Here is a 25,366-nt window from a genome sequence, read left to right as displayed (position 1 = left end):
GGTTTCTCTGCCGCTGGGTATCAGCCACATTACAACTAGACGTGCGCAGCCTTGCTCAGTTCCGTCTAGTCAGAATGTAGCCGAGAGTATGTATATTGCATACTTGCAGTCACATGACTGCCCAGTCTCACCGCCGGCACTGGAGAATCTTGACAGCGCACACTGTATGCGACATGAGGATTCACAAGTCTGCCAGACCTTTGTGGCAAACCTACACAATCCCTTTAAAGATCTCATGTGAACATACCCTTAGATAGCTTTTTCCTATCTTTGTATTAATACAAAGCTTTTGAAAATGCATATTAAGCAAATTGTATGGTTTCTCTTTAAGGTTCGAGATGATGTTTTCCAGAAAATATTGTCCAATGATCTTCCAAATCTATTAGAGTATGGAAACATTACTGCTCTGACCCAACTCTGGTGTTCTGGACAGATAACCAACTTTGAATATCTGACTCACTTGAACAAACATGCTGGACGATCATTCAATGACTTAATGCAGTATCCTGTGTTTCCATTCATACTCAGTGATTACACCAGTGAAACACTGGACCTTAGCAGCACCTTAATATACAGGTATTTATGTGATTAGCCATTGTAGTTAACTTGATTTCACCAGACAACTACTGTATCATCTATCCACAGGACAAGTGATAACTTATTGATTGGTGGGGTTCAGACAGCTTGCGCCATTTCTTATCGACAGTGCAAGAAGCTTTAATTAGCAGTGATTGACCGCCGCTCCATTAATTCCCTACAGGGCTGCCGAGAGCTGCGCTTGACTTTCTCCTGCAGCCCTATAGAGAATGAATGAAGCTGTGGTTAGTCATCCAACCTGCCGATCTATTTTATAACAAGGGATAGAAATGCCCCATTCTACAAATGAAGGCAGTCACAGCCGTTGGACCCCTCCCTTGTGGATAGGTGATAACATTCAATCAGACAACCTTTTTAAAGAAGTTGTCCAGTACTTTATATTACCCGGCCCAATGTATCCCCCCGGGGCCGCTAAGGATTTTTATAAATACCTTACGTTGCGGTTTCTGCCTGTGAGCTGCGCTATCCTGGGCTGGTCACAGGCATCATGTGACCCCGCGCTGACGTCACGACAAGTGAGGCATGACTCAGCACTGGGGTCCCCGCGGTGGCTGCTGGGTTGTGGGCGGGGTTACCCCCCGCGTCACACCCAACTCTGCCTCTCCCCATAAATTAGGAAAGAGCGCAGTGGAACGCAGAAGACCGAGACGCCCAGCTGCTGCCAGCACTTTTCATGACATCAGCAGATGTCAGCGCCGGCTGCAGCTGGGGTCACGAGATGCCTGTGAGCAGCCAGTGATTGTCACAGATTGACAGCTGCATTTAACAGATTAATTGCCGCGGGCCACAGAGCTGCGCATTACTCATGGCTGTTAGAGGCAGATGATGGCTGAAAAACTCAGTCATCATCTGCTGGCAAAGATGCAGGATCAGTTTCTGAGCCTGCATCAAAGTCAGGGAGCTGGCATATGATGCCCCAGTACGTCATATATTGGTAAAGGACAAGGTCCAAAATGGCCAGTTTTTGCACTTAATTTATTTTCACTGCTTCCCTGAGTAATGTTTTTTTTTTTTTTTCTAAATCCTCCATATGATTCCAGAGATATAGGATTTTTGATTGGGTGCTAATTTTTGGGTTTTTAGCAAGAGAGTATTTCTCTAAGGATTCTCTTGAGGCGTGTCTTTAGGGTGCTCTGCATTATTAACCTGCTATCCGAGCCCCTTTAGTAAAGACTATAACAATTAGCATTAAATATAAAGGCACATATCTCTTAAACTGTAAACCAAATGATGGTTTTATTCCCGTAGGAGACAGCAGGGATAAAATAAGAGCAAAAACTGGCCACTTTTGACCTGGTGACAGGCCCTCTTTAAAGGGGTTGTCTGGTCCAAATCGATTAGTCTGCAGTCACATGAATCCCCTTAGCGCATGCAGTGCAGGGATTCGCCGGTTTTTGACCCGGGACAGGGGGGTATGTATGAGTTATACATACTCCCGGCCAGTGGGCTCAATAGTGGGCGGCTGTCTAGTGGGTGTGATAAGTGTATGGAGAGCAAGGCCACAGCCACTGGCCGGGAGTATGTATAAGTGACTTATAGAAGTGATGTATAAGTGACAGTCTGCAGAGTAATTGCAGACTTATTGATTTGGACCGGACAGCCCCTTTAAGCTTTGAGCCCTCTTAATTGCTTTTAATATTAAGATGACTTCGGACCTTGTGCCAATCGACACAGGACAGCTAACAGGGAGTTGCAGAAATCTAAGTGTTATGCACAGAAATCTATATCTGGCTAAATATACATGGAAATATAGCACATTTTTCCACATGGATTCTTTAAATATTTGCTAGTCTATAGGTTTATTAACATGCAGATTTTGCTGAGGATGTCAGTACTTACAATATAAAGTGTGATTTTTGTGACAAACAGTGCGTGTTACAAATTCAAATTTCAGCAGTAGGCGCTTATATCTGTTATAAATTTACCTCTACATCTTGGGATCTTTATTTGAGTTTGTGTCTTCCATATACTTGATTATTTTTTTTTTGTGCTGAAGGAATCTTGTGAAACCTATAGCTGTTCAATCAAAGGAGAAAGAAGATCGTTATACAGATAATTACAAGGTACCAAAGACTATCTTGAAAGCCTCTGTAATTTTCGCACACCTTCAGTCAAAACTGAACATTTTTTTTAGAATCCAAAACAAGAAATTGTTATTTTGTTAGTTATTAATTGTTGCTCTCGCTTTGTCTTATGGTACTATTGCAAAACAATAAACAAAATCCAATCTAGAAAGTATTGTGCACTGATCAGGGGTTTACAGCTCCAGAGGCGAGATGTACATTGTGTATAGAGCCGAATCTGCACAGTGCCACACACACTGTATAGTGGCTGTTGTCAGGTGCTGCAGCTTTTATTGAAGTGAATGGGGACTGAGATGTAGTACGTGAAGAGTAACAATCATCAAAAATAACACATTTTTTAATATTTAAATATATAACAAATAAAAAAATATTTTTTTTTCTAAATATTATTTCCGGTAATTAAAAATTTGCTGGACAAAGGCAATTACATATCAAGGGGCAAATCCAGAAGCAACAGCAGGCAGAATGCGCAGGCGCGGGATTTCCGGCCTCGCACGTGACGTCAAAGGGACGTCTGAAGAGATGGGGAGGAGAAATCTTGTATAATAAAGACCGGAGACAGTCTAATCTACCGGGGAGCATATACCCCATTAGCCTGAAAGATGTAATTTTTACTGAACAAGGCCACATCCATGAGGCATACAGTTTTGACTAATTTCACCTGTATGCAACCTGTATGCCCATATTAATAGCTGAAAAAGCTCAAAAAGGGGGCGGCAGATTCCTTTTAATGTAAAGATCTAATTTTATCCTGTACCTTGTGAAATATATCTAAGACTTTTGATAATGGACGTCTACTTGAATTTGAACCTAACAAATTTGTATATATTTTTAGTATTTGGAAGATGAGTATTGCAAAACAGATAGAGAAGATGACCCAATGCCTCCAGTGCAGCCATATCACTATGGATCACACTATTCGAACAGTGGTACCGTGCTTCACTTTTTGGTCAGATTGCCTCCTTTCACCAAAATGTTCCTTGCATATCAAGGTAAGTTTCTAAGCATGATTAGAGGTGTGTGAGTGTCCATACAGTGTTGCTGCTTCTTCACTTCAAGCATTACAACAAATGACCGTAAATTTTGTAATTCCCACACCTAATATTCATGACCGCAAGGTCCAGAATAGAAGACTAAGGCCACGGCCTCAATATCAGTATTTGGTCAGTATTTTTTCTCAGGAATGGGATCAAATAACTTTTTTATCTTTCCGTCAATATAGACATATGAGGGCTTTTTTTTGCGGGGTGACTTGTACTTTTTAATGGCACCATTGATTTTACCATATACTTTACTAGAAACTGGAAAAAAAATTCCAAGTGTTGTGAAATTGCAAAAAAAGTGCAAATCCATAATTTTTTTTATTTGCCATGTTCACTATAGGTAAAACTGACCTGTCAATATGATCCTCCAGTTTAGCATGAGTACTCAGATTCAAAACATATATAGTTTTTTTTATTTACGTAGTGAAAAAAAATTCCGAAATTTGTATGAAAAAAAGTTTTTGCGTTTGTCGCCATTTTCCGAGACCTATAGCGTTTTGATTTTTCGTGATGGGTGTGGGCTTATTTTTTGCACCCTGTGCGGACATTTTTATTGATGCCATGTTCAGGTAGATACAATGTTTTCATCGCCTCTTATTGCATTTCATTGCAATGTTGTGGCGTTCAAAAAATGTAATTCTGGCTTTTTGATTAATTTCCTCGTTACGTCGTTTACCAATCGGATTACTTTACTTTATATTTTGATAGATTAGATTTTTCTGAATGCAGCGATACCAAATATGTATCTGTATATATATTTTTTTATTTATTTTATTTTCAATGGGGCAAAAGGGGGGGGGTGATTTGATTTTTTTTATATTTTTTTTTCATAATTTTTAAAACTTTTTTTTCCTTACTTTTCACTGTGTTTAAAAATTCCCTTAGGAGACTTGAATCTTTTTTTTTTCTTTTTTTCAAACATCATTTTTATTTGGATTTTCAGAAAAGAAGAACATATAAAGACATATGAACAGAGCCAAAATGAACATTAATCAGGAGTCTGTACGCAGATCAGGCACAATGTATAATCAATACATTTTGATTAACTGGCATAACAAATAAACAAAGATTAAGTATTAACAACGTACAGTAATCATTGTCAGCAAAAGGAATTAAGTAAATATAAGTAATTCTTACTAATTATCTCCCATGTTTTAGTTTACGCGTAATAGTCCTAAGTTGTTGTTTAGATCCTCTAGAATATACCATTCTGTAGAGGTAAATGGTTCGACAATTTTATTTTTTTCAGTCAGAGAGCAACACGTTATACTAAACTGTTTCCATTTTGATAAAAATTTGCCAGCCTGTTGATTCTTGTTACTGAGGTCGTCTAGTTGTTCTACTCCCATAAAGTGTTTCAGTTGGATCATCAGCTCTGCTATGGGGGGGATGTTAGGGTCTAGCCAATGTTTGAGTATCTGTTTTTTTGCCAGGAAGAGTAGAGTATGGAGCAGATTTGGGGGGCCTTTTTTTTTTTTTTTTGTAGGGGTTCTCTGTGTTACTCCAATAATGTAGTAGGGCTAAGTATGGAGAGCGGGTGTACCCTTGTAAAATAAATACTTCTTTCTGTATTTTTTTTCTCTATCGAGGACTTCTCAAAGTATCAATATCAAGATATTCTTATAAAACAATGTATCTATTTATTCTCGGGTTGTCCATTTAAAAGATTTATTGCAGAAGGTACACACAATAATTAGTTACAAAGTGATTGTCCATTTGTCCATAATTAGCTTAATTGTTGAGATTCACCCATCTTTCCCTGGGATTCTGGATGGTAGATTGCGTCTGTCTGTGTCCAGCACGTGTGTCCGGATGACACCATGTGTTCGGGTAAAGAACGTGTTTCCTGGGCCGACATCAGCAGCTGGTTTACACACAGACCCTCTTCCTGTGTCCTGTAGAATGGCAAGAGAGCCCCCCTGTTTCTAACATGGGCTTTTATTGCACCTGTCATTCCGCATATAGTAGTGAACTAAAAATACACACACAAATAGCGCATGTCATCTAGAAACGATGGCTGATGCAATCTGTATGGTACAGAATTAAGAATAAAATGAATATCTATAATTAATATTTAACAACCCTGGACCCAATATAGTATAAATCAAATCTGAAACCTGATCCCAATATGCTGTTGAATCGGTGCAGGACCATAGGCCATGCATAAGGTCAGAGTATGGATGATGACACTTAGGGCATGCAATTAGTCTATTTGATAATGGATCTTTTTTCGGTATATTAAAGGCGTATATGGCCCCATGTATTATTTTATATTGAGTTTCTCTCCATGTTTCATTTATAATGTATTTTCTAAATAACTTCCAGCCTAATCTGATCTTAGTGGGAATTTCAACGTCTTCCAATTGTTGCTTCCAATATTTAAAGAAAATGTCAGGGTGAATCTTTAACAAATTAGATTTCATAACCGAATAAAGACTAGATATTGAGGGGGTGCCCGTTGGGGATAGTAGAATGACGTCCAGTTCATTTTGGGAGGTCTTGAAAGTGACATCCCTTAAGTTTGACATAATGGAAAGTCTAATTTGTTCATATTGAAAGCCATGTTGGAGAAGTAGATCATATTTGTCCATACACTCTGGGTGCGTCAACCATCTCTGATCGGTTGGGTGGAGAAGGTGAGATATGTTATCTATACCCGCTTGCTGCCATTTAAAAATAATTTGTTTTCAATGCCCTGTGGAAATTCTGGATTCCGCCATAGCGGCAGGTGCTTAGAAATTCTGAAAGAAAGGCCATATTTCTTCCTAACCGCTTTCCAAGCGGAAATGGTGTATTTAAAAGTTACAGATTTTTTTGATTGCTGGGGTTAGGGAAGTATAGAGAGAAGTGCAGTTAAATTGAAGGGGTAAGCATAATCTGATTCCAAAGAGTAATCAGAGTATGTATGTCTTTTGTGGAGCCAGTCAATTATGTATCGAAAGAGGCAGGCAAGGTTATAGTTCCTGATGCTTGGAAAATTGATGCCACCATCGTCTTTGAATGACATAAGTTTGTCTAGGTTAATCCTAGAACGTTAACCCCTCCATATAAAATGACTAAAGGCCCTGTTGAGTGTAGTCACGTCAGTGTGTTTCAGTAGCCATGGTAGAGTTTGGAGTTTATACATTATTTTAGAAGCACTGATTATCTTGAACAAATGTGCCCTGCCTAAAAAAGACTAGGGCAATTCCTGCCATGACTTCAATTGATTAGTAATTTTTTTGACGAGGGGGGGATAATTTAACCTGTACAAAAAATGCCGCCTGAATTGATTTCTTAGTAAATTGGATGCCTGAAAAAGTTTTAGGGTCTGATAGAGTACGAACTGAGGGTTCTAGTGCTAGGTTAAAAAGTAGGGGGGACAAAGGACACCCTTGTCTCGTTCCCTTTTCAAGAGGGAAGGGAGTGGATAGAAAACCCGGGGTATAAACCTGAGCTTTTGGAGACATGTATAAACTACGTATATAATTAAAAAAGGGGCCAGACAATGACATTTTTTTTAAGACCTTATACAACCAATCCCAACTAATGTTATCAAAGGCCTTTTCGGCGTCTAGGTAGACAACCGCCGGGGAACTTTTCAAATTAGGTGTAGAGTGGATTTTATCTAGCGCCAACAGTACTTTCCTAATATTTAGCGTGGCTGAGCGACCCTTAACAAAGCCTGCTTGTACAGGAGATATAAGGTGGGGTAGAATAGAGGCCAGTCTGTAAGCCATTATTTTAGACAATAGCTTGAAGTTGATATTTATAAGGGAAATCGGTCTGTATGAATTGGGGGATAATGGATCTTTGTCTGGTTTTAGTAATAATTTGATATAAGCCATATTTGCGGAAGGGAAAATGGGATCGCCATTAGTTACTTTGTTAAAGATCGATACTAATAACGGGGAAACCTCTTCCCTTAAGGATTTAAAGAAATCAGAAGTGTATCCATCAGGTCCAGGGGCTTTGTTTGGTTTTAAATTTGTAATTGTATTAGTAATCTCTTCCAATGAGATAGGTTTATTTAATATTGATTTGTGTTCTTCTGAAAATAAAGGTCATTTGACCCTATCTAAGAGTGTATCGGAGAGGGGCAAGGCTTGTTTTGGATTTTTATATAAGTCCTTATAAAATGAGCCTAGGATCTCATTAATTGATTTCGGATTCGTGTGAATTACCCCGTTGGAATTTCTTAATTGGAAAATTCCCTTTGGCTTTTTCAGACCTTTAGCTAAATTGGCCATCATCCTCCCTGATTTGTTGCCAAACCTATAAAAATATGCTTCTGTTTGAGATAAGAGGATTTTTCTCTTAGATCTGCGTATTGGTTGAATTCAGGCTGCTTTTGAGACCATTGTCATTTATTTAAAGGGGAAGGGTCAAGAAGAAATGTGTAGGCTTGTTTGAGAAAACGTATATGCCAAAATTTTCCCCCTAAGTACCGCCTTGGCCGATTCCCATAGCAATGTGGGGTCATCTTGTTGTGCCGAATTGTCAGACAAGAATTCTTGCCACCATAATTTGAGAGAGGAAATAAATTAATCGTCTTTGCAAAAATAATCTGGAAATTTCCATAAAAAATCAGGGCCCCGAGGGAATTTCTTTTATAGTTCCAAACTTACTGGAGCATGGTCTGAAATATCAATTTTATCAATGTGTACAGTTAGCCAACAGAGAAGAAGAGACAAGAATATTGTCGATACGAGACCAAGAGTCATTGGCGTGTAAGAAATGTGTAAATTCTCTATTACTAGGGTTCAGGAACCTCCATGAATCAATTAAATGGCAGGTAGACATAAGAGGTGCTAGCGCTTTGTCATGCGAGGTTATTGATTGCGGAGTACCAGCAGTGTTTTTCCTATCCTCGTGCACTGAAACCACTGAATTAATATCTCCGCCTACTATTTTGTTAAGATTGGAGTCAAGCAAAAGTCTAGTCTCCAATTGTTTGGAAAAGGATTTGTTTCCTATATTAGGGGCATATACAGTACAGACCAAAAGTTTGGACACACCTTCTCATTTAAAGATTTTTCTGTATTTTCATGACTATGAAAATTGTACATTCACACTGAAGGCATCAAAACTATGAATTAACACATGTGGAATTATATACTTAATAAAAAGTGTGAAACAACTGAAAATATGTATTATATTCTAGGTTCTTCAAAGTAGCCACCTTTTGCTTTGATGACTGCTTTGCACACTCTTGGCATTCTCTTGATGAGCTTCAAGAGGTAGTCACCGGAAATGGTTTTCACTTCACAGGTGTGCCCTGTCAGGTTTAATAAGTGGGATTTCTTGCCTTATAAATGGGGTTGGGACCATCAGTTGTGTTGTGCAGAAGTCTGGTGGATACACAGCTGATAGTCCTACTGAATAGACTGTTAGAATTTGTATTATGGCAAGAAAAAAGCAGCTAAGTAAAGAAAAACGAGTGGCCATTATTACTTTAAGAAATGAAGGTCAGTCAGTCCGAAAAATTGGGAAAACTTTGAAAGTGTCCCCAAGTGCAGTTGCAAGAACCATCAAGCGCTACAAAGAAACTGGCTCACATGAAGACCGCCCCAGGAAAGGAATACCAAGAGTCACCTCTGCTTCTGAGGATAAGTTTATCCAAGTCACCAGCCTCAGAAATCACAGGTTAACAGCAGTTCAGATTAGAGACCAGGTCAATGCCACACAGAGTTCTAGCAGCAGACACATCTCTTCAACAACTGTTAAGCGGAGACTTTATGCAGCCGGCCTTCATGGTAAAATAGCTGCTAGGAAACCACTGCTAAGGACAGGCAACAAGCAGAAGAGACTTGTTTGGGCTAAAGAACACAAGGAATGGACATTAGACCAGTGGAAATCTGTGCTTTGGTCTGATGAGTCCAAATTTGAGATCTTTGGTTCCAACCACCGTACCTTTTTGCGACGCAGAACAGATGAACGGATGGACTGGTTCCCACCGTGAAGCATGGAGGAGAAAGCGTGATGGTGTGGGGGTGCTTTGCTGGTGACACTGTTGGGGATTTATTCAAAATTGAAGGCATACTGAACCAGCATGGCTACCACAGCATCTTGCAGCGGCATGCTATTCCATCCGGTTTGCGTTTAGTTGGACCATCATTTATTTTTCAACAGGACAATGACCCCAAACACACCTCCAGGCTGTGTAAGGGCTATTTGACCAAGAAGGAGAGTGATGGGGTGCTATGCCAGATGACCTGGCCTCCACAGTCACCAGACCTGAATCCAATTGAGATGGTTTGGGGTGAGCTGGACCGCAGAGTGAAGGCAAAAGGGCCAACAAGTGCTAAGCATCTCTGGGAACTCCTTCAAGATTGTTGGAAGACCATTTCCGGTGACTACCTCTTGAAGCTCATCAAGAGAATGCCAAGAGTGTGCAAAGCAGTCATCAAAGCAAAAGGTGACTACTTTGAAGAACCTAGAAAAGTATATAATTCCACATGTGTTAATTCATAGTTTTGATGTCTTCAGTGTGAATGTACAATTTTCAAAGTCATGAAAATACAGAAAAATCTTTAAATGAGAAGGTGTGTCCAAACTTTTGGTCTGTACTGTATATATATATATATATATATATATATATATATATATCACTGGCGGATACAGTCAGGAGAGGGCCCTTTGCAAGAGCAATCTATAGGCCCTTTGCAGCACAATAGCTCATTATATTGCACAATTCCACCTGTTTAGGGGGTGGGAATGGGTCCCTTTACCACTCTGTGCGCTATAGACATAGATATATATAGATTTGTATATAATTTTTATTTTATTTTGTAAAAAGTAAAATAAGCAACTTAAATCTTAACTGGAACTTATGATTTATACCAGTGCAAACTTTTCAGCTGCATGTAATTTTTACCAAGGTATTTTTAAATGTATTGGGTTTTTCTATAGCTCATTTTTTATACTGTGACTGTAGTTTACACCCTTAAAGCGTGTCAGTCAGGGAAAAATGGCATTATAAATTAACTGTACAGTATGTCCATGTAGATAAGTCTTTCTAAGAAGCACACCTGTGGTTCTGCTGTCCGTGGAAGGATGGATTTGCATGTTACTTTAGAGATAGCTTTCTTGCAATGTAACTAGCAAACTGTTTTTGTTTATTGCAATATAGTCAGCCATTTCAGAACTACGGGTATGCTATTTCTCAGGGAAAGGTACCATGAATAAAGATACACTAACTTCATAAAGTAATTTTTCCCTTACACACTTCTTTTACATTGCTTCCATTTCAGATCAGAGCTTTGATATTCCTGACAGAACCTTTCATTCCATGAATACAACATGGCGATTGTCTTCATATGAATCGATGACTGATGTAAAAGAGTTGATTCCAGAATTTTTTTACTTACCTGAATTTTTAGTGAACAGAGAAGGTATGTTAATTGATGTGGGTATTATTCATTGCAAAAAAGGAGCTAGGGCCACACTAACACAGTACTCTCTGACGATCATAATGTTTGAGTTTCTGACGAAATCCCTGAAAAACAGGATTCTGACAAGAACTTTATAACCGTACCCTGATGGAGCCATTCATTTCAATTAAGTCTACAGAGTCACCGTGGAAAATGTCTGGCCTCCGTTCGGTAATTACTCGTCTTTTTCAGGCATGCGGTAAAATGCAGCAGACCTAGTTCTCAGGACACCTTCAATGAGCCAAGCAGAAAACTGCTGACATAAAGATACTTTGCTCTGGAAGACTGACCACCTATGTACAGTTGTGAGAAAAACTAAGTAACCCTCTTTGAATTGTATGGTTTTACATAACAGAACATAATTTAAAAAAAAATAAAAACATCTGGTCCTTAGAGGGTTTAATAGGATAAATATGAAGGATATATACAGCCGCAGATAAACTACACCACATGAGAAATTACACTGGAGAGCAGGCCGTCACAGTGCCAGGATGTGATTACGTCTGCAAACACTTTATACTGAGCAGTGATTAACCACTCCCTGCACTTCCTCAATGTGTGGAAGTAAGTGGCCACAGTGAGAAGAAAACGTAATTTTCGACCTGTAGCCACTGCTCTTGTGAGGGGGCTACATAAGATTTAAATGTTATTTACCTGCAAATTAACTGTGCATCTGCAGGTAAATAGTTTTTCTGGAAATTAATAATTGCCTTATTTGGCTTGTGTGTTTCTATAACCGTACCCCGATGGATCCGTTCACTTCATTAAAGGGAATCTGTCACCCACCCCTGAGCAATATCAGACCTCTACTCTGGGCATACAGGTGATAGAAAAGTAACTCTATACCTACCTGTATGGCCCATAGCAGAGGTCTGAATGCAGAGAAATCTGGTTTTATAAAGTCTGATTTCCCGAGGCTTGGCGTCCGGGGGACACCAAGCAAACCCCTCCTATCTGCTTACTATTCCCCTAAATGGCCGCCTCTGTGCTAAATTACTATACGTGCAGGGGAGGAGGGGAATATGGTAATTTAGCACAGGGGCGGCCATTTAGGGGAATAGTAAGCAGATAGGAGGGGTTTGCTTGGTGTCCCCCGGACGCCAAGCCTCGGGAAATCAGACTTTATAAAACCAGATTTCTCTGCATTCAGACCTCTACTATGGGCCATACAGCTATGTATAGATTTACTTTTCTATCACCTGTATGCCCATAGTAGAGGTCTGATATCTCCCAGGGGGGACAGATTCCCATCAGACCTCTACTATGGGCCATACAGGTAAGTATAGATTTACTTTTCTATCACCTGTATGCCCATAGTAGAGGTCAGATATCTCCCAGGGGGGACAGACTCCCATCAGACCTCTGCTATGGCCATACAGGTAGGTATAGAGTTACATTTCTATCACCTGTATGCCCATAGTAGAGGTCAGATATCTCCCAGGGGGGACAGATTCCCATCAGACCTCTACTATGGGCCATACAGGTAGGTATAGAGTTACATTTCTATACCCTGTATGCCCATAGTAGAGGTCAGATATCTCCCAGGGGGGACAGACTCCCATCAGACCTCTACTATGGCCATACAGGTAAGTATAGATTTACTTTTCTATCACCTCTATGCCCATAGTAGAGGTCTGATATCGCCCAGGGGGGACAGATTCCCTTTAAGCCTAAGGAGTCACCGTGGACACTGTTTGGCCTCCGTTCTTGTAGTACTTGTCTGTTTCTGTTCTTTAAGCATTTGTTTTTAAATTACACAGGCTTTGATTTTGGTATTCGCCAAAATGGAGAACGTGTAAATCATGTTAATCTTCCAACTTGGGCGCGAAATGATCCTCGCCTTTTCATCTTGATTCACCGACAAGCCCTCGAATCAGAATACGTTTCTCAAACTATTTGTCATTGGATTGATCTGGTTTTCGGCTATAAACAAAAAGGACGTTCTGCTGTTCAAGCTATCAATGTGTTTCATCCAGCTGTGAGTCTAACACTGTTTACAAATAATCTGTTAAAAACTACTTTATCAATATTATTTTAATAAATGTTCTACCAGAAGCCTTAAAATTAGAGTTCAGTTGTGAACATCTGTTCCTGTGATGCCAACAGATGGTGTCTTTGGTCTGATTTAAACTGATTCAATGAGCCATTCGCAGTTTCCCTGTACCGTCCGTGTGTACTTACACGTCTCTGTATTGTGTTAGTGTTGTAGCTTGCCACATTTATCACCTATCCACTGTATAGGTGATACATGCTAGATTGAGGGTCATTTATGTATTTTATTTATTTATATAGCGCCATCATAATCCGTAGCGCTTTACAGACATTATCACTGTCCCAACAGGGGCTCAAAATATAAATTTCCTATCAGTATGTCTTTGGAGTACAAATTCTTTGCTAATGTTGTTCTTGGTGAAATTTGAACCTAGGACCCCACAGCTGTAAAGCAACAGTACTAACCACCAAGCCACTGAATTCCCAATCCTAGAGCAATTATTTTAGATTGTTAGTAAAAGTACTGTGCATGATGAAAAAGTGAAAAATGAAAACAAAGTAACTATTTCAGTTACTGGGAACAAAATATTCAATTGACAACCCAAAAATTGTCAACCCGGAAAAATGTGCATTTGCTTCTATTTGGCGGCACATTTAATTGTGTGTTCAGTGTTTTTTTTACCTTATTCCCACCAGTTGTCCAGAATGCTACTTCAATTTAACAGAAGGCATATTAATGCCACATCCCAGCAGTAGGTCATCTAGGTTTTTGCTGAGATAGTCTTATTAATAATGTGCATCAACTGATTTAGGGCATAAGATTAATGCTTTGTTTTTCCCTCTAGACTTACTTTGGAATGGATGTTTCAGCAGTTGAAGACCCCGTACAGAGGCGGGCTTTAGAAACTATGATAAAAACATATGGGCAAACTCCACGCCAACTTTTCCAATCATCCCATGTGAATCGCACAGGATCAAAGCTTCTGATGGAAGGAGAACTCCCTGCAGCCATGGGATTGCTCGTTCAATTTGCTTTTCGGGAAAGCAGAGAGCACAGCAAGGAGCCTACATTCCCTGTATGTAAAAAAGCCATTTAATATAATTTGAAAGTTTGTAATAATTTCTCTTAGCAAAACAGTTGCTATAACTATTCAATTATAATTATTGTCCTTCAAATATTCCTAGACTTTGTAATTACCAGCTCTTGCAGTACGATAGTCCATAAATATAACTATTATATATCCTGCAAAATGATGGAGTAAATAATCCCCAAATTATGAGTCATAAAAAATATGAATCATGTTCAAGTCTTGAAAAATGAATGTTTAAAATTAGTGTCAAAGAACACTTAAAGATGGACAGTTAGACATAAAATAGTAGGTCATGGGTGAGGACGCAAAAGAACAGAATGACAAGAAGACATTGGTAATCCACAGTGAATGGGCATAGAATATAATTAATACATGTCACCTTTAATCCAAATTCGATTTCCAAGAAATTCAAGCACATCATGTAATAATATCATTATGCCACAATATGGAGTTAAAGTGCAGAAAAAGTTTCAATAGTGTGCTCAGATCAGTCAGGAGAGATGTGTATATGCACGTTTGAAAGGAATAGATTTAAACATGCTAATGGGGAACTGTTCACAAAAGCTAAGTATAGTTGCATGGCTTACCCATGTGGAGAGTTGTCCTGATGTGAATCTGAAGCCCCGACGCGCGTTTCGCGTAGGCTTCCTCGGGGGGCGATGTGGAATCATGTGAGTTGTGTGTATTTATATCTATATCTGCCTGCTCACAGGTGTGTATATTTCCTGCCACGTTGATTTAGCTCGTGCGGGGTGGCACTCCAACAACTGGCCGCTTCACATCCGGCTAATCCTGGCGACAGCGTCGGTGTGGAAAAAATATTTCCCTTGACGTCAGTGACTAACTCTGCCCCTTATGGATGCCATGTGAGATGCAGGCGGATAGGAAATTCACCGTGCATACGCAGGTGGCGGCCATTTTACTTGAGGGAGAAATTAAGGGCAAAGGTATGTTGATGTGAATGATGTGCAAGGTGAAAAAGGGAGGAAAAAGAAAGAAAGAGAAAAGAAAATAATGGAGGAGAAAAAGAAACCACAGGAGAGGTAGATAAATATATAAACAATACAAAAAAAGTATGAGTAATGAGTTCAAGCGGTACATCATAACCACATAAATCACAATATTCTGCATGATAAGTGCAAATAATCATACATACAGAGAAACACTATATAATAGATGTTACATATTTTGTCAAGAATAGAATGGCATTGACAGGTCATCCATAGATGTAAAATGGAAATGATTTTGGAGATCCGATGGTGAGCAGGGGGAAAGAGAAAGAAGACGATGTCCCACAGGTATATGTCACTACTAAAATGAAAAAGCAAATAAAAACACAATTAAAATCCAGAGAAAAATAGAGGACCATTATAAAAATGGAGTACAGCTAAGTTATTCATTAAGGCCATGTAGGGTCAGGGTGACAATCCATCAACATTCAAGATGCGCCAAAATTTGCTTACAATCCCCACCTCTAATACCAAGGTGTACTTTATCAATGCCTTTGATTTTTAGGCCATTTGGATTGCAATTATGGCGCAGCTTGAAATGTTAAGGGACTGTCTTAAGGATCGTGATATCCTCCACATCCCTTGCTGCCCTGATGTCCCTAATGTGTTCCCTTGCACGAATGCGAAATTCTCGTGATGTGAGACCCACATAGCTAAGGTTGCACGTACACGTGGCAAGATATACCACATGACTAGTACTACAGAAAATGTAGCTAGTGATCTGAAAGTCTGCAAACTGCAGATGAGAAGGTGGTTGCATGTATGTTTCTACATGCCACACACGAGCCACATGGATAGCAGCCTCATCTTTGCCTTCCAGCACCGAACATGTTGGAGGGACTGGCAGTGTAATTCTGACCAGGATGTCCTTCAGGCTCTTCCCCCTCCTAGCAGTCAACAGTGAACGGTCCGGTAGAACACGATTCAATGTTGGTTCTGTTTTTAACACTTGCCAATGCTTATGTAAAATTTGGCATATATCAGACCATCGACTGTTGAATGTGGAGATGAACCTAAAGGGTGGGTCTTTCTTTGTTTTTTTTTCTGAGAATTACAAAGCAATTGGTTACGTGGGGTTATGCATTCACCGTAATAGCCCTTCCTGATGTTTTTATTACTGTACCCACGTTCCCAGAACCTATGACTAAGGTGCTGAGCCTGAGCTTCAAAGGCACCATCGGTAGAACAAATACGCCTCATTCTTAAGAATTGTCCTATAGGGATAGCCCAAATAGTGGAATATGTGTGGGCAGATGTTGCATGTAGTAGAGCATTAACTGATGTTTCCTTACGCAAAACACCGGTTTGAACGTATCCATTTGATTGAATTTCTATCTTTTTGTCCAAAAAATCTATTTCAATTCTGTTACATTTATACGTAAGCCTGATTTTGCGACACCGATGAAGTCTCTAAGCCCAGCCTCTGGACCCTGTTAAATGATGAAAATGTTATCAATATATCTGTACCAGTACTCCGCCTAGGAGGCTGCGCGTGCTGTCGCCGAAGGTCTCCCTCTCCCAGTAGCCTAGAAAGAAATTTTCGTACAACAGCTCACACTCTGCGCCTGTCACGGGTGTGTCTGTTGATACAGACAGTCGCCCTGCAGTTGGTTGCAGGAGATCTCTTCGTATGAAATTACAGGCACCTTCTTAGATCTGTCTCATTCTAAGACCCAGCGGCTACCTCCCTCTTGCTAATTAACACCCTGGCCTTGGTGTTTAAATACTTTGTTTGCAATAGGGAGGGGCCGGTGATATTCACATGACCCCTTGTGAAGGCTTGGAGCTGTTGCAGTCTGGTTACTTCTTCTCTGGTGCTAAGAGGACGTGTGTGTAATCTCTCTGAAGTTGGCTCAAGCTTAGTTACTTTCCCCCGTGTCGGTCTACCTTGTTGTGTTTAGTTGTCAGTGGGGACTGAATAGTGTTCATCTCCCCCTTCCTTAGCCAGGGCCTATCTCTAGGGAAATACAGGGTTTTAGGTTCCTGTGCGGCAATTGGTGAGGAACCAATATAGTGACTGTAGGGGTAGACAGGATAATTACAACTCAGCCTAAGAGGTCTCCACTCGCCTTTTCCCTAGTGTCTGGGCTCTCCTCATCCCTTCGTGTTGCACTTTAGTCTTTCCCACACCTTGTGTCACAGCTCCCATCACAGTGCTGCGTTTTTGAAGAAAAGAACAATTTTTGAATGTGAAGAAATTCTAAGTAAGGATGAACTGTAACAGCTCCAAGATGAGAAAACATAATGAAATATCCAAATTGCTTGTACCAAGAAAGAATTCCACAGCCTTCAGTCCATCCACATGTCTGTGGCTGGTATACACAGACTCATCGTCCGCTACAATTAGTAGCAGGTCTATGTCCAGGCACAAACCATCAATCCTCATTAAGACATCAGTAGTGTCTCTGACATAGGATGGCAGCGTCTCGAACAATGGATGTAAATAATGTTCAATAAATTTGCATACCGGATCACACAGCCCTCCAGTGCCAGAGACAATAGGACGTCCTGGGGGTTCCAAAGGATCCTTATGGATCTTTGGTAATAGGTAGAAGGTTGGTCCAGTCTGACATTTAACACACAGACAATCAAATACTTTCTTAGGGATAATCCCCTGGGATTGTGCGGTAGGGAGGTATATTCCTCACAATCCCAGAATACTCTAAATGCTTCTTTTTCGTACCCCACGATTGGCCATACCACCATTCCCCCCCCTTACCTGCCGCTTAAAGACTACATCACTCAGAGATTTAAGTTCTTTGAGTGCTGTACAAAGAGCACTGGTCAAATTATCGCCCTTGATTGTGCTAGGGAGCTTTTTGAAGTCCCCCAAAACCAGTTTGTTAAATATTTCCCCCTAGGGCACAGAATAAAGGAAGAGGGATTGGTAGAACTGGCAAGGACAGAGGTCAGAAAAGTACCTGAAGCATTCGAGGCACTCTCTCTTTCCAGTTCCTCTAGAATATATAGCTTCTCCCGTTCCATAGTACTGTTGAGACCATCATCCACAGCCGATTTAGCATGTAATTTGCACAAAAATACTTTTCTCAAAAACAATTGTAGGTCCTTCATTGCTAGACAAAAGTTAGTTATTGGTTGGGAGAAATGTCAACCCTAGTGATAGTACTTCACGTTGGACATTAGATAGAGCATGATTTGAAAGGTTGATTACCTCAAAGTTGTTTGATTTGGATTTTTTCTCCATAGACTGTGGTGGGGTTAATTTCAGCTTATTCGTAGGCCTCCCCTTAAAATGTCCCAGAAGTCTCTCAATCACAGATCTTTCACTATGGGTAGCATTAGAATGGCCATATACTTCTTTATCTACAGGCGATAGTGATGAGAGTGAATTTTATTGAGTCTTAGAGGATGATCTATTAGGACCCTTTTTCATCCTCCACATATACCTGGTAATTCTGGTTAGTCCACTGTATTTTATCTAATGACCACGAAAAATATTGTGCTATTGGTGCAGTGGTTTTGTTCCCCCTACTACACTGGCTTTACGCAGGCTGACATAGTATGATAACAAGAAAAATCAACTCTCAATGAGCGAGATTAAGCAGAGCCGCTCTCTATGGCAAGGTTTGGTTATAAAAAGTTCAATTCAGTCCGAAAGCTTATACAAGTAAACCAGCCACTGCTCCTCTTTGTACTGGTTATGCATGATGGCATTTGTAGTGAATCCATTGGAGCGTAGAGGCAAAAAATAAAGAACCATATTGGACACTTTTTTTTTTCACGATACACCCGCAAACTTAAATGTGTTTTACTGGAGTTTTATGTGATATATCAACACAAAGCAGCACGTTTTTGTGAAGTGTAAAGGAAATGATACATGGTTTTCTAAATATTTTAAAAATATAAATCTGAAAATTGTGACATGCATGTAGTGATCAATTGCCTCCAAAAGTCACCTAATTCGTGTAAGGAGTCCACCTATGTGTGTATTATTCTCAGTATAACTTATGGAAAACAGGAAAAAAATTGCACGTGGGTTGAAATGGTGGAAAAAATACTATGCCACCATGGTTTTTTGGATCAGTATAATTACGGCAATTCATACTTGCATAGATTTTTTTCTTCATTTGGTGAAAAAAAAATCCAAATTCTTAAAAAAGTGACTGTGTCACAGTATTTCTGTTGATGAAGTTGTGTGAGGGCTTGATTTTTTGCGTGGCAAAATGACTGTTTTATTGATACCAATTTGGGATACAAACAATGTTTCTAGGGAGGAGTAGTGACCAAAAAAAAATCGCTAATATGGTGTTTTGATTTTTTTTTTCTTTACGGCACCTACTGCATGGGTTAATTCATTTAATATATTCACAGATTGGACTTTTATAAACGCAGCGATACAAAATATGGTTTATTTTTTTCACTTTTAATGGGAGAATAGATGAGTTGAATTTTTATATTTCTTCTATTTTTAGTTATGTATATGTTCGTGATTATTCATTGAGGGGTTAATAGCAGGACATGCCCAAAGGTAATTGTTCTAAATAGCTTATATAATTGGCAGGTTCAGACTGGCCTGGTGGGGTATCGGGGAAATACCCGATGGGCCCTTGTTGAAGAGAGAGGGGAAAAAATATATATATACATAAGTATTTGTGGCCGTAGGCCCTTTAAAAGTGCAGGGCATGCGCAACGCTCAGGACAGTGGCGGGTTGGGCCAGGGAGCAGGGGTCGCTTGCACGGCCGCAGGCACAGCCGTGTCACAGTTAGCAGACACATCTGCTAAAAGTGATGTCACACCGTGCGCCGCCGTCGAAGAAACAAGCAAAGCCTAATATTTGTATATGTTTATATGAATCTATATGTGTTTGTGTATATGTTTGTCTGTGCATGTCTATGTGTATATACGCGTGTGAGGCTGCCTGGGTGTGCATGTCTACATGTGCATCTCTGTGTGTGCACACGCGCTGCTGCATTTCAGTGTGCGTACATATGTCTTTGTATGTCTGCATGTGTGTGTCTGCCTGTGCTTGTGCATTTCTGTGTGTGTGCGTGCGTCTGTCTGCATGTGTGTGTGTGCGTGCGTCTGTCTGCTTGTGTGCATGTGTTTATGTGTGCATTTCTGTATGTGTGTGTATCTAAGTATGCATTTCTGTGTGCGTATCTGAGTGTGCATTTCTGTGTGTGTCTGTGCATGAGTGCGTTTTGCATTTATGTGTGTGTGCATGTCTGCGTGTGTATTTGTGTGCATGTCTGCACGTGTGTGAGTTTTCCTACATGAGTGTGTGCCTGCATGCGTGTGTGAATGTGCACGTCTGCAAGTGTGTGTGTGTTCACCTGCGCTACATGTGTATCTGTGCGTGTCCGCATGTGTGTCTACATGTCTGTGTGTGTATATGTGCGTATCTGCACACACATGTATGTGTGTGTGCACTTCTGCATGTCTGCATGTGTGTCTTTGTGCATGTCTGTGCTCTTCTGAAGATTTATTATAATTGGAGAGAGATGGGGGGGAAATTATAGAAGACAATATGGTGAGAATGTGTGAAGAAACAGTATAGTGAATGGGTGCGGGAACAGATTGGGGAAGGGGGATTATAAGGAGACAGTATGGAGAGTGGGGGAATGATGTGAGGAGACAGCATGGGGGGAGAAGAGTGTGAGGGGACACAAAACAGAGATTAGGTAGTTGTGGGAGGAGGTATAGAGAGGGGACAGCATGAGGGCACAGCAAGGAGGGAATATTATGCTGAGGAGGGGTTGTGTGATGAAGGGGCACAGTGTAGAGACTGAGCAATATAGGGGGGACACTGTGTGAGAGAACAGTCTGAAGAGGAGACTCAGTATGGAAAAGAGAGGACAGTGTGGAGGACATGTATCATAAGAGGGGTAAAGTGTGGGGGTCATATTTTGTGCATGGAGCATTGAGAGAGTTACAGGGGCTTAGCATAGGGCAGATATTTTTATTCAGGAGCATTATAATGACACTGTTGGTCTTCTAGCATGACAGTGACCCGAAACACACAGCCAGGCCCAGGACAACTAAGGAGCGACTCCAAAGAAACATTTCAAGGTCCTGAAGTGGCCTAGCCAGTCTCCAGACCTTAACCCAATAGAAAATCTTTGGAGGAAACTCAGTGTTGCCCAACGACAGCCCCGAATCCTGAAAGATCTGAAGAAGATCTGTATGGAGGAGTGGGCCAAAATCCCTGCTGCAGAGTGTGCAAACTTGGTCAAGAACTACAGGAAACATCTGACCACTGTAATTGCAAACAAAGGTTTCTGTACTAAATATTAAAGGAGTATTCCAAGATCCTATCCCAATATGTAGTAGGTGTAATAATCGTAATATTAGCAAATACCTCCAATTAGAAATGTAGTATAGTTTTCCTGATTCATGATGTCTTTCCTTATGTGCAGGCATTGCAGGACTTGGGTATCCATGGTTACGACCACTAGCAACTAGCTAACTAACTGTCACTATATGAGTGGTCGTAACCAAGGATACCTAAGGATCTGCAATGCCTGCACATGAGGTAAGCGACACAGCAAATTAGAAAAACTATACTACATTTGTAATTGGAGGTATTTGCTAATATTACTATTATTACACCTACTATTTGTTGGGATAGGATCTTGAAGATGGGAATACCCCTTTAAGTTCTGTTGTATTGTATTCAAATACTTATTTCATGCAATAAAATGCAAATTAATTATGTAAAAATTATTCAATGTTATTTTATGGATTTTTTTTTAAGATTTTTCCTCTCACAGTTGAAGTGTACATAATATAAAAATTACAGACCTTTCCATGCTTTGTCGGTGGGAAAATTAGCAAAATCTGCATTGTGTCAAATACTTATTTTCCCCATTATATATACCTCAGTACAGTCACTGCCAGCTCCACAATAAAAAAAATTAACCACTCGCTGCCACTACCAATCATTTTCAGGCCGACTGGACACCGTACAGGTAGCGTGTGGCTTACAGAAATATTAAATTTTATATTTAATCCAGAAAGATAAGCAATGTTTATAAAAAAAAGTATACAAAAGATTTTACAAAGGGGACAACACAATACAGCATATTTAATTACATAAAATAAAAATCATAAAAAAAGAACATCCTTGGTCTGCTGGTTATACCAGGGCTCACCAACTGCAGCCGTAATTGCCAAACAAAAGATAGGACAAAAAACAAGAGAGGGGGGAGGGGTGTAACTGCTACACATACAGTATTGCCCAGGTAAAAAAAAAAATAAAACACTGAGTCTGATTCCTCAAAACTCTGCACAGAATCCTCGCAAGAGCCGTGCAAGTTTTCAGTGAAAGGAATGATTGCTCAATTAAGCCACTGATGTCCCACACTGAGACAATTGTCAACTGATTCAGGGAAGATTTTAATGATGATGATTGTATGGTGTTCAGAACCAGGGAACCATATTGGAGTGATAAGGAGATGATGTGAGGAGGTGATGTGCGTAAAGAAGAGGAGAGGAGGGTGGTGGCGTCGATGATATAGAGTGGAGCTCACATCATGCCAAAAGATAGCGCATATCTGCTTTTTCTCCAATCCCCTCCATAACAGCACCACCTGGAGGTTGCCTCCCCATCCTAATTAGGGACAGGAAACACAAGAGGTTAAATAGCCCCTTGCCTATACTATCCCCAGTGTTTTCCTGTCCCTATGGTATGAAGAGGTTTCCTAGGGTAGCTGTGGACGGTGAGCAGTGCTGTATTAACATAACCTGAGCCGGGCTGCAGGGATCGAACGCCTCTGGCCTTCCTTCCCTGATCTCACTCCGGAGGGAACGGGAGCTATCTCCTCACTCTCCTGCGCCTTCGGGTAAAGCTGAGTGGGTGGGGGTGTTATGATCTGCAACAAGAACTAAGGAAAGAGGGGGAAAGCTGTCCCTACAGTAAGACTAAGCTGAATCCCTAATAGGTTTGAACGAAGACCTATAGAATTAAGGGAGGGGTCCCTAAAAGGACTAAGGACTGGGACAAAATAGGGACACCACCTAAACAGAAGTTGTTGCAGAACACAAAAGACAAACTGACAAAAAGTACTAGAGGTCCCAGAGGACCAAGCGAACTGACAGAGATAGGCACAGAAGCACCAGGCTAGCAAGACAGTCGAACAACACTGAAGTCCAGCAAAGCCAGAAGGGCGGAGCTGGAATATATAGGCAGATGGTCACGTGACCGCAAAACACAAGATAGAAAAAACTAACAGGAGGGTTCTAACAGGGGGGCTGGGGGCCTCCCGTAGCTCCCCAGCGTGTAGATTGATCCTCCGTCCTCCATGGCAGTGTCCGGCGTGCATGCAGGACGCACCGGAAGTATGTGGTGTTTGGCCGGCGACGTCCCTTCCGGTTCTTTTCCACAGTGGAACACATGGGGCTGCGGTGGGAAATTTGAAATCAAAACCGCGTTTTTCCCCTAAAATGGAGGAAAACTGCCACCTGATTGGTGGGAGTCAGCGCTGATTCTCGGTTCCTTCTATAAAAGGCCCAGATGAGAAGACACCGATAAAGTATGACAGAAAATGTCTGTTGCTATGGAAGGTGTTATCTCAAAGCCTGCATCTGCAGAGCCCGGCGCGAACACTGCCCCAGTAAGTACTCCTGGGATAGGTTATTCCTCACTCTCTTGAGCAGGATCCAAATAGTTTTTAAATACATCGCCCCTTTTAATTTTAGGGAGACAAGGATCCTGCACCGAAAGTGAGTGAAAGTACTACAATACGCAAGTGTGCCATTTGTAGGAAAAAGCTTACCTCAAGCCATAAGAAACCCCTGTGCCAGAGATGTACGGAGAATAGTGTGAAAGAGGAACAGCCGTCCCTTATGGAAGAAGTTAGGGGAATGGTTCTATTTTTCGTCAGAAAATATGGAAGAGTTGTTATTACCAGTGAGGGACACTATGCAGGTGGAGGAAGAGAAGAAAACCCATACAATCCAGGATGAGATGTTTGGGGGCTTAAAGTCGAAGAAAAAGCTAGTGTTCCCGGTGCACGACAATATCCGTAGTCTCATCATGGATGAATGGGAGTTTCCGGAAAAAAGGTTAAATATTGCTGGAGAAATGAAAGAGAGATTCCCGCTAGATGAGAGTATGACTAAAGCATGGTCAGAGATTCCAAAAGTAGATGTTCAAGTTGCAATGATGGCGAAAAAGACGACCCTTCCATTCGAAGACTCCTCCCAACTAAAGGATCCAATGGAGAGGAAGATGGACAGCCTGTTGAAGAAGACATGGGAAACATCTGCGGCTTCCCTAAGGACAAACATCTCCTCAACTTGTGTAGCACGATTCATGTTCCTCTGGTTACAGCAATTAGAGGATAATCTCTGGAAAGGTACTCCCAGGGTGGACCTTCTTGCATCTCTTCCCTTACTGCAGAAAGCCACAGGATTCTTAGTGGATGCCTCTGCAGAGTCTCTTAGAATTGCAGCAAGATCGACAGTACTTTCCAATTCCACGAAAAGAGCTTTATGGCTGAAAATGTGGAGCGGAGATAATCAAAGTTTTGTTCCATCCCGTTTAACCTCTTAACAACATTAGACGTACTAATACGCGTCTGTGCCCTGGGACTTAAGAGCCAGACCCGTATTAGTACGTCATGAAGCACCTGGGGGTTCCAAGTGCTCACTATGCATCTAGATAGGTGCCTTGGGGGGGTCTAGTTTCCAAAATGGGGTCACTTGTGGGGGAGCTCCAATGTTTAGGCACATCAGGGGCTCTCCAAACGCAACATGGCGTCCGCTAATTATTCAAGCAAATTTTACAATCAAAAAGTCAAATGGCGCTCCTTCCCTTCCGAGCCCTGCCGTGTGCCCAAACAGTGTTTTTTCCCAACATATGGGGTATCTGCGTGCCCAGGGGAAATTGCACAACAAATTTTGGGGTCCATTTTTTCTTGTTACCCCTGTGAAAAGAAAAAAAATTGGGTCTAAAGTAACATTTTTGTGAAAAAAGTTAAATGTTCATTTTTTTCTTCCACATTCCAAAAATTCCTGTGAAGCACCTGAAGGGTTAATAAAGTTCTTGAATGTGGTTTTGAGCTCCTTGAGGGGTGCAGTTTTTAGAATGGTGTCACTTTTGGGTATTTTCTGTCATAAAGACCTCTCAAAGTGACTTCAAATGTGATGTGGTCCCTAGAAAAATGGTTTTGTAA

General features: G+C 40.8%; 1 protein-coding gene across 1 annotated transcript in view; it reads left to right on the top strand.

The window, feature by feature from the left end:
- The window catches only part of LYST (lysosomal trafficking regulator), a 789,135-nt gene that overhangs the window by 595,028 nt on the left and 168,741 nt on the right, over positions 1 to 25,366 (top strand). Inside the window, exons 39-44 of the mRNA XM_073671457.1 lie at positions 332 to 576; positions 2,594 to 2,660; positions 3,517 to 3,673; positions 10,957 to 11,097; positions 12,897 to 13,114; positions 13,974 to 14,204. Of these exons, the coding sequence (XP_073527558.1) occupies positions 332 to 576; positions 2,594 to 2,660; positions 3,517 to 3,673; positions 10,957 to 11,097; positions 12,897 to 13,114; positions 13,974 to 14,204 (1,059 nt within the window). The remainder of the gene's footprint in view (positions 1 to 331; positions 577 to 2,593; positions 2,661 to 3,516; positions 3,674 to 10,956; positions 11,098 to 12,896; positions 13,115 to 13,973; positions 14,205 to 25,366) is intronic.

The sequence above is a fragment of the Phyllobates terribilis genome, unplaced genomic scaffold (assembly GCF_046119375.1).
Source record: "Phyllobates terribilis strain yellow unplaced genomic scaffold, ASM4611937v1 Scaffold_3__8_contigs__length_932513732, whole genome shotgun sequence".
In the NCBI taxonomy this organism is placed as follows: domain Eukaryota; kingdom Metazoa; phylum Chordata; class Amphibia; order Anura; family Dendrobatidae; genus Phyllobates; species Phyllobates terribilis.
This window is presented reverse-complemented; position numbering and strand designations above follow the sequence as displayed.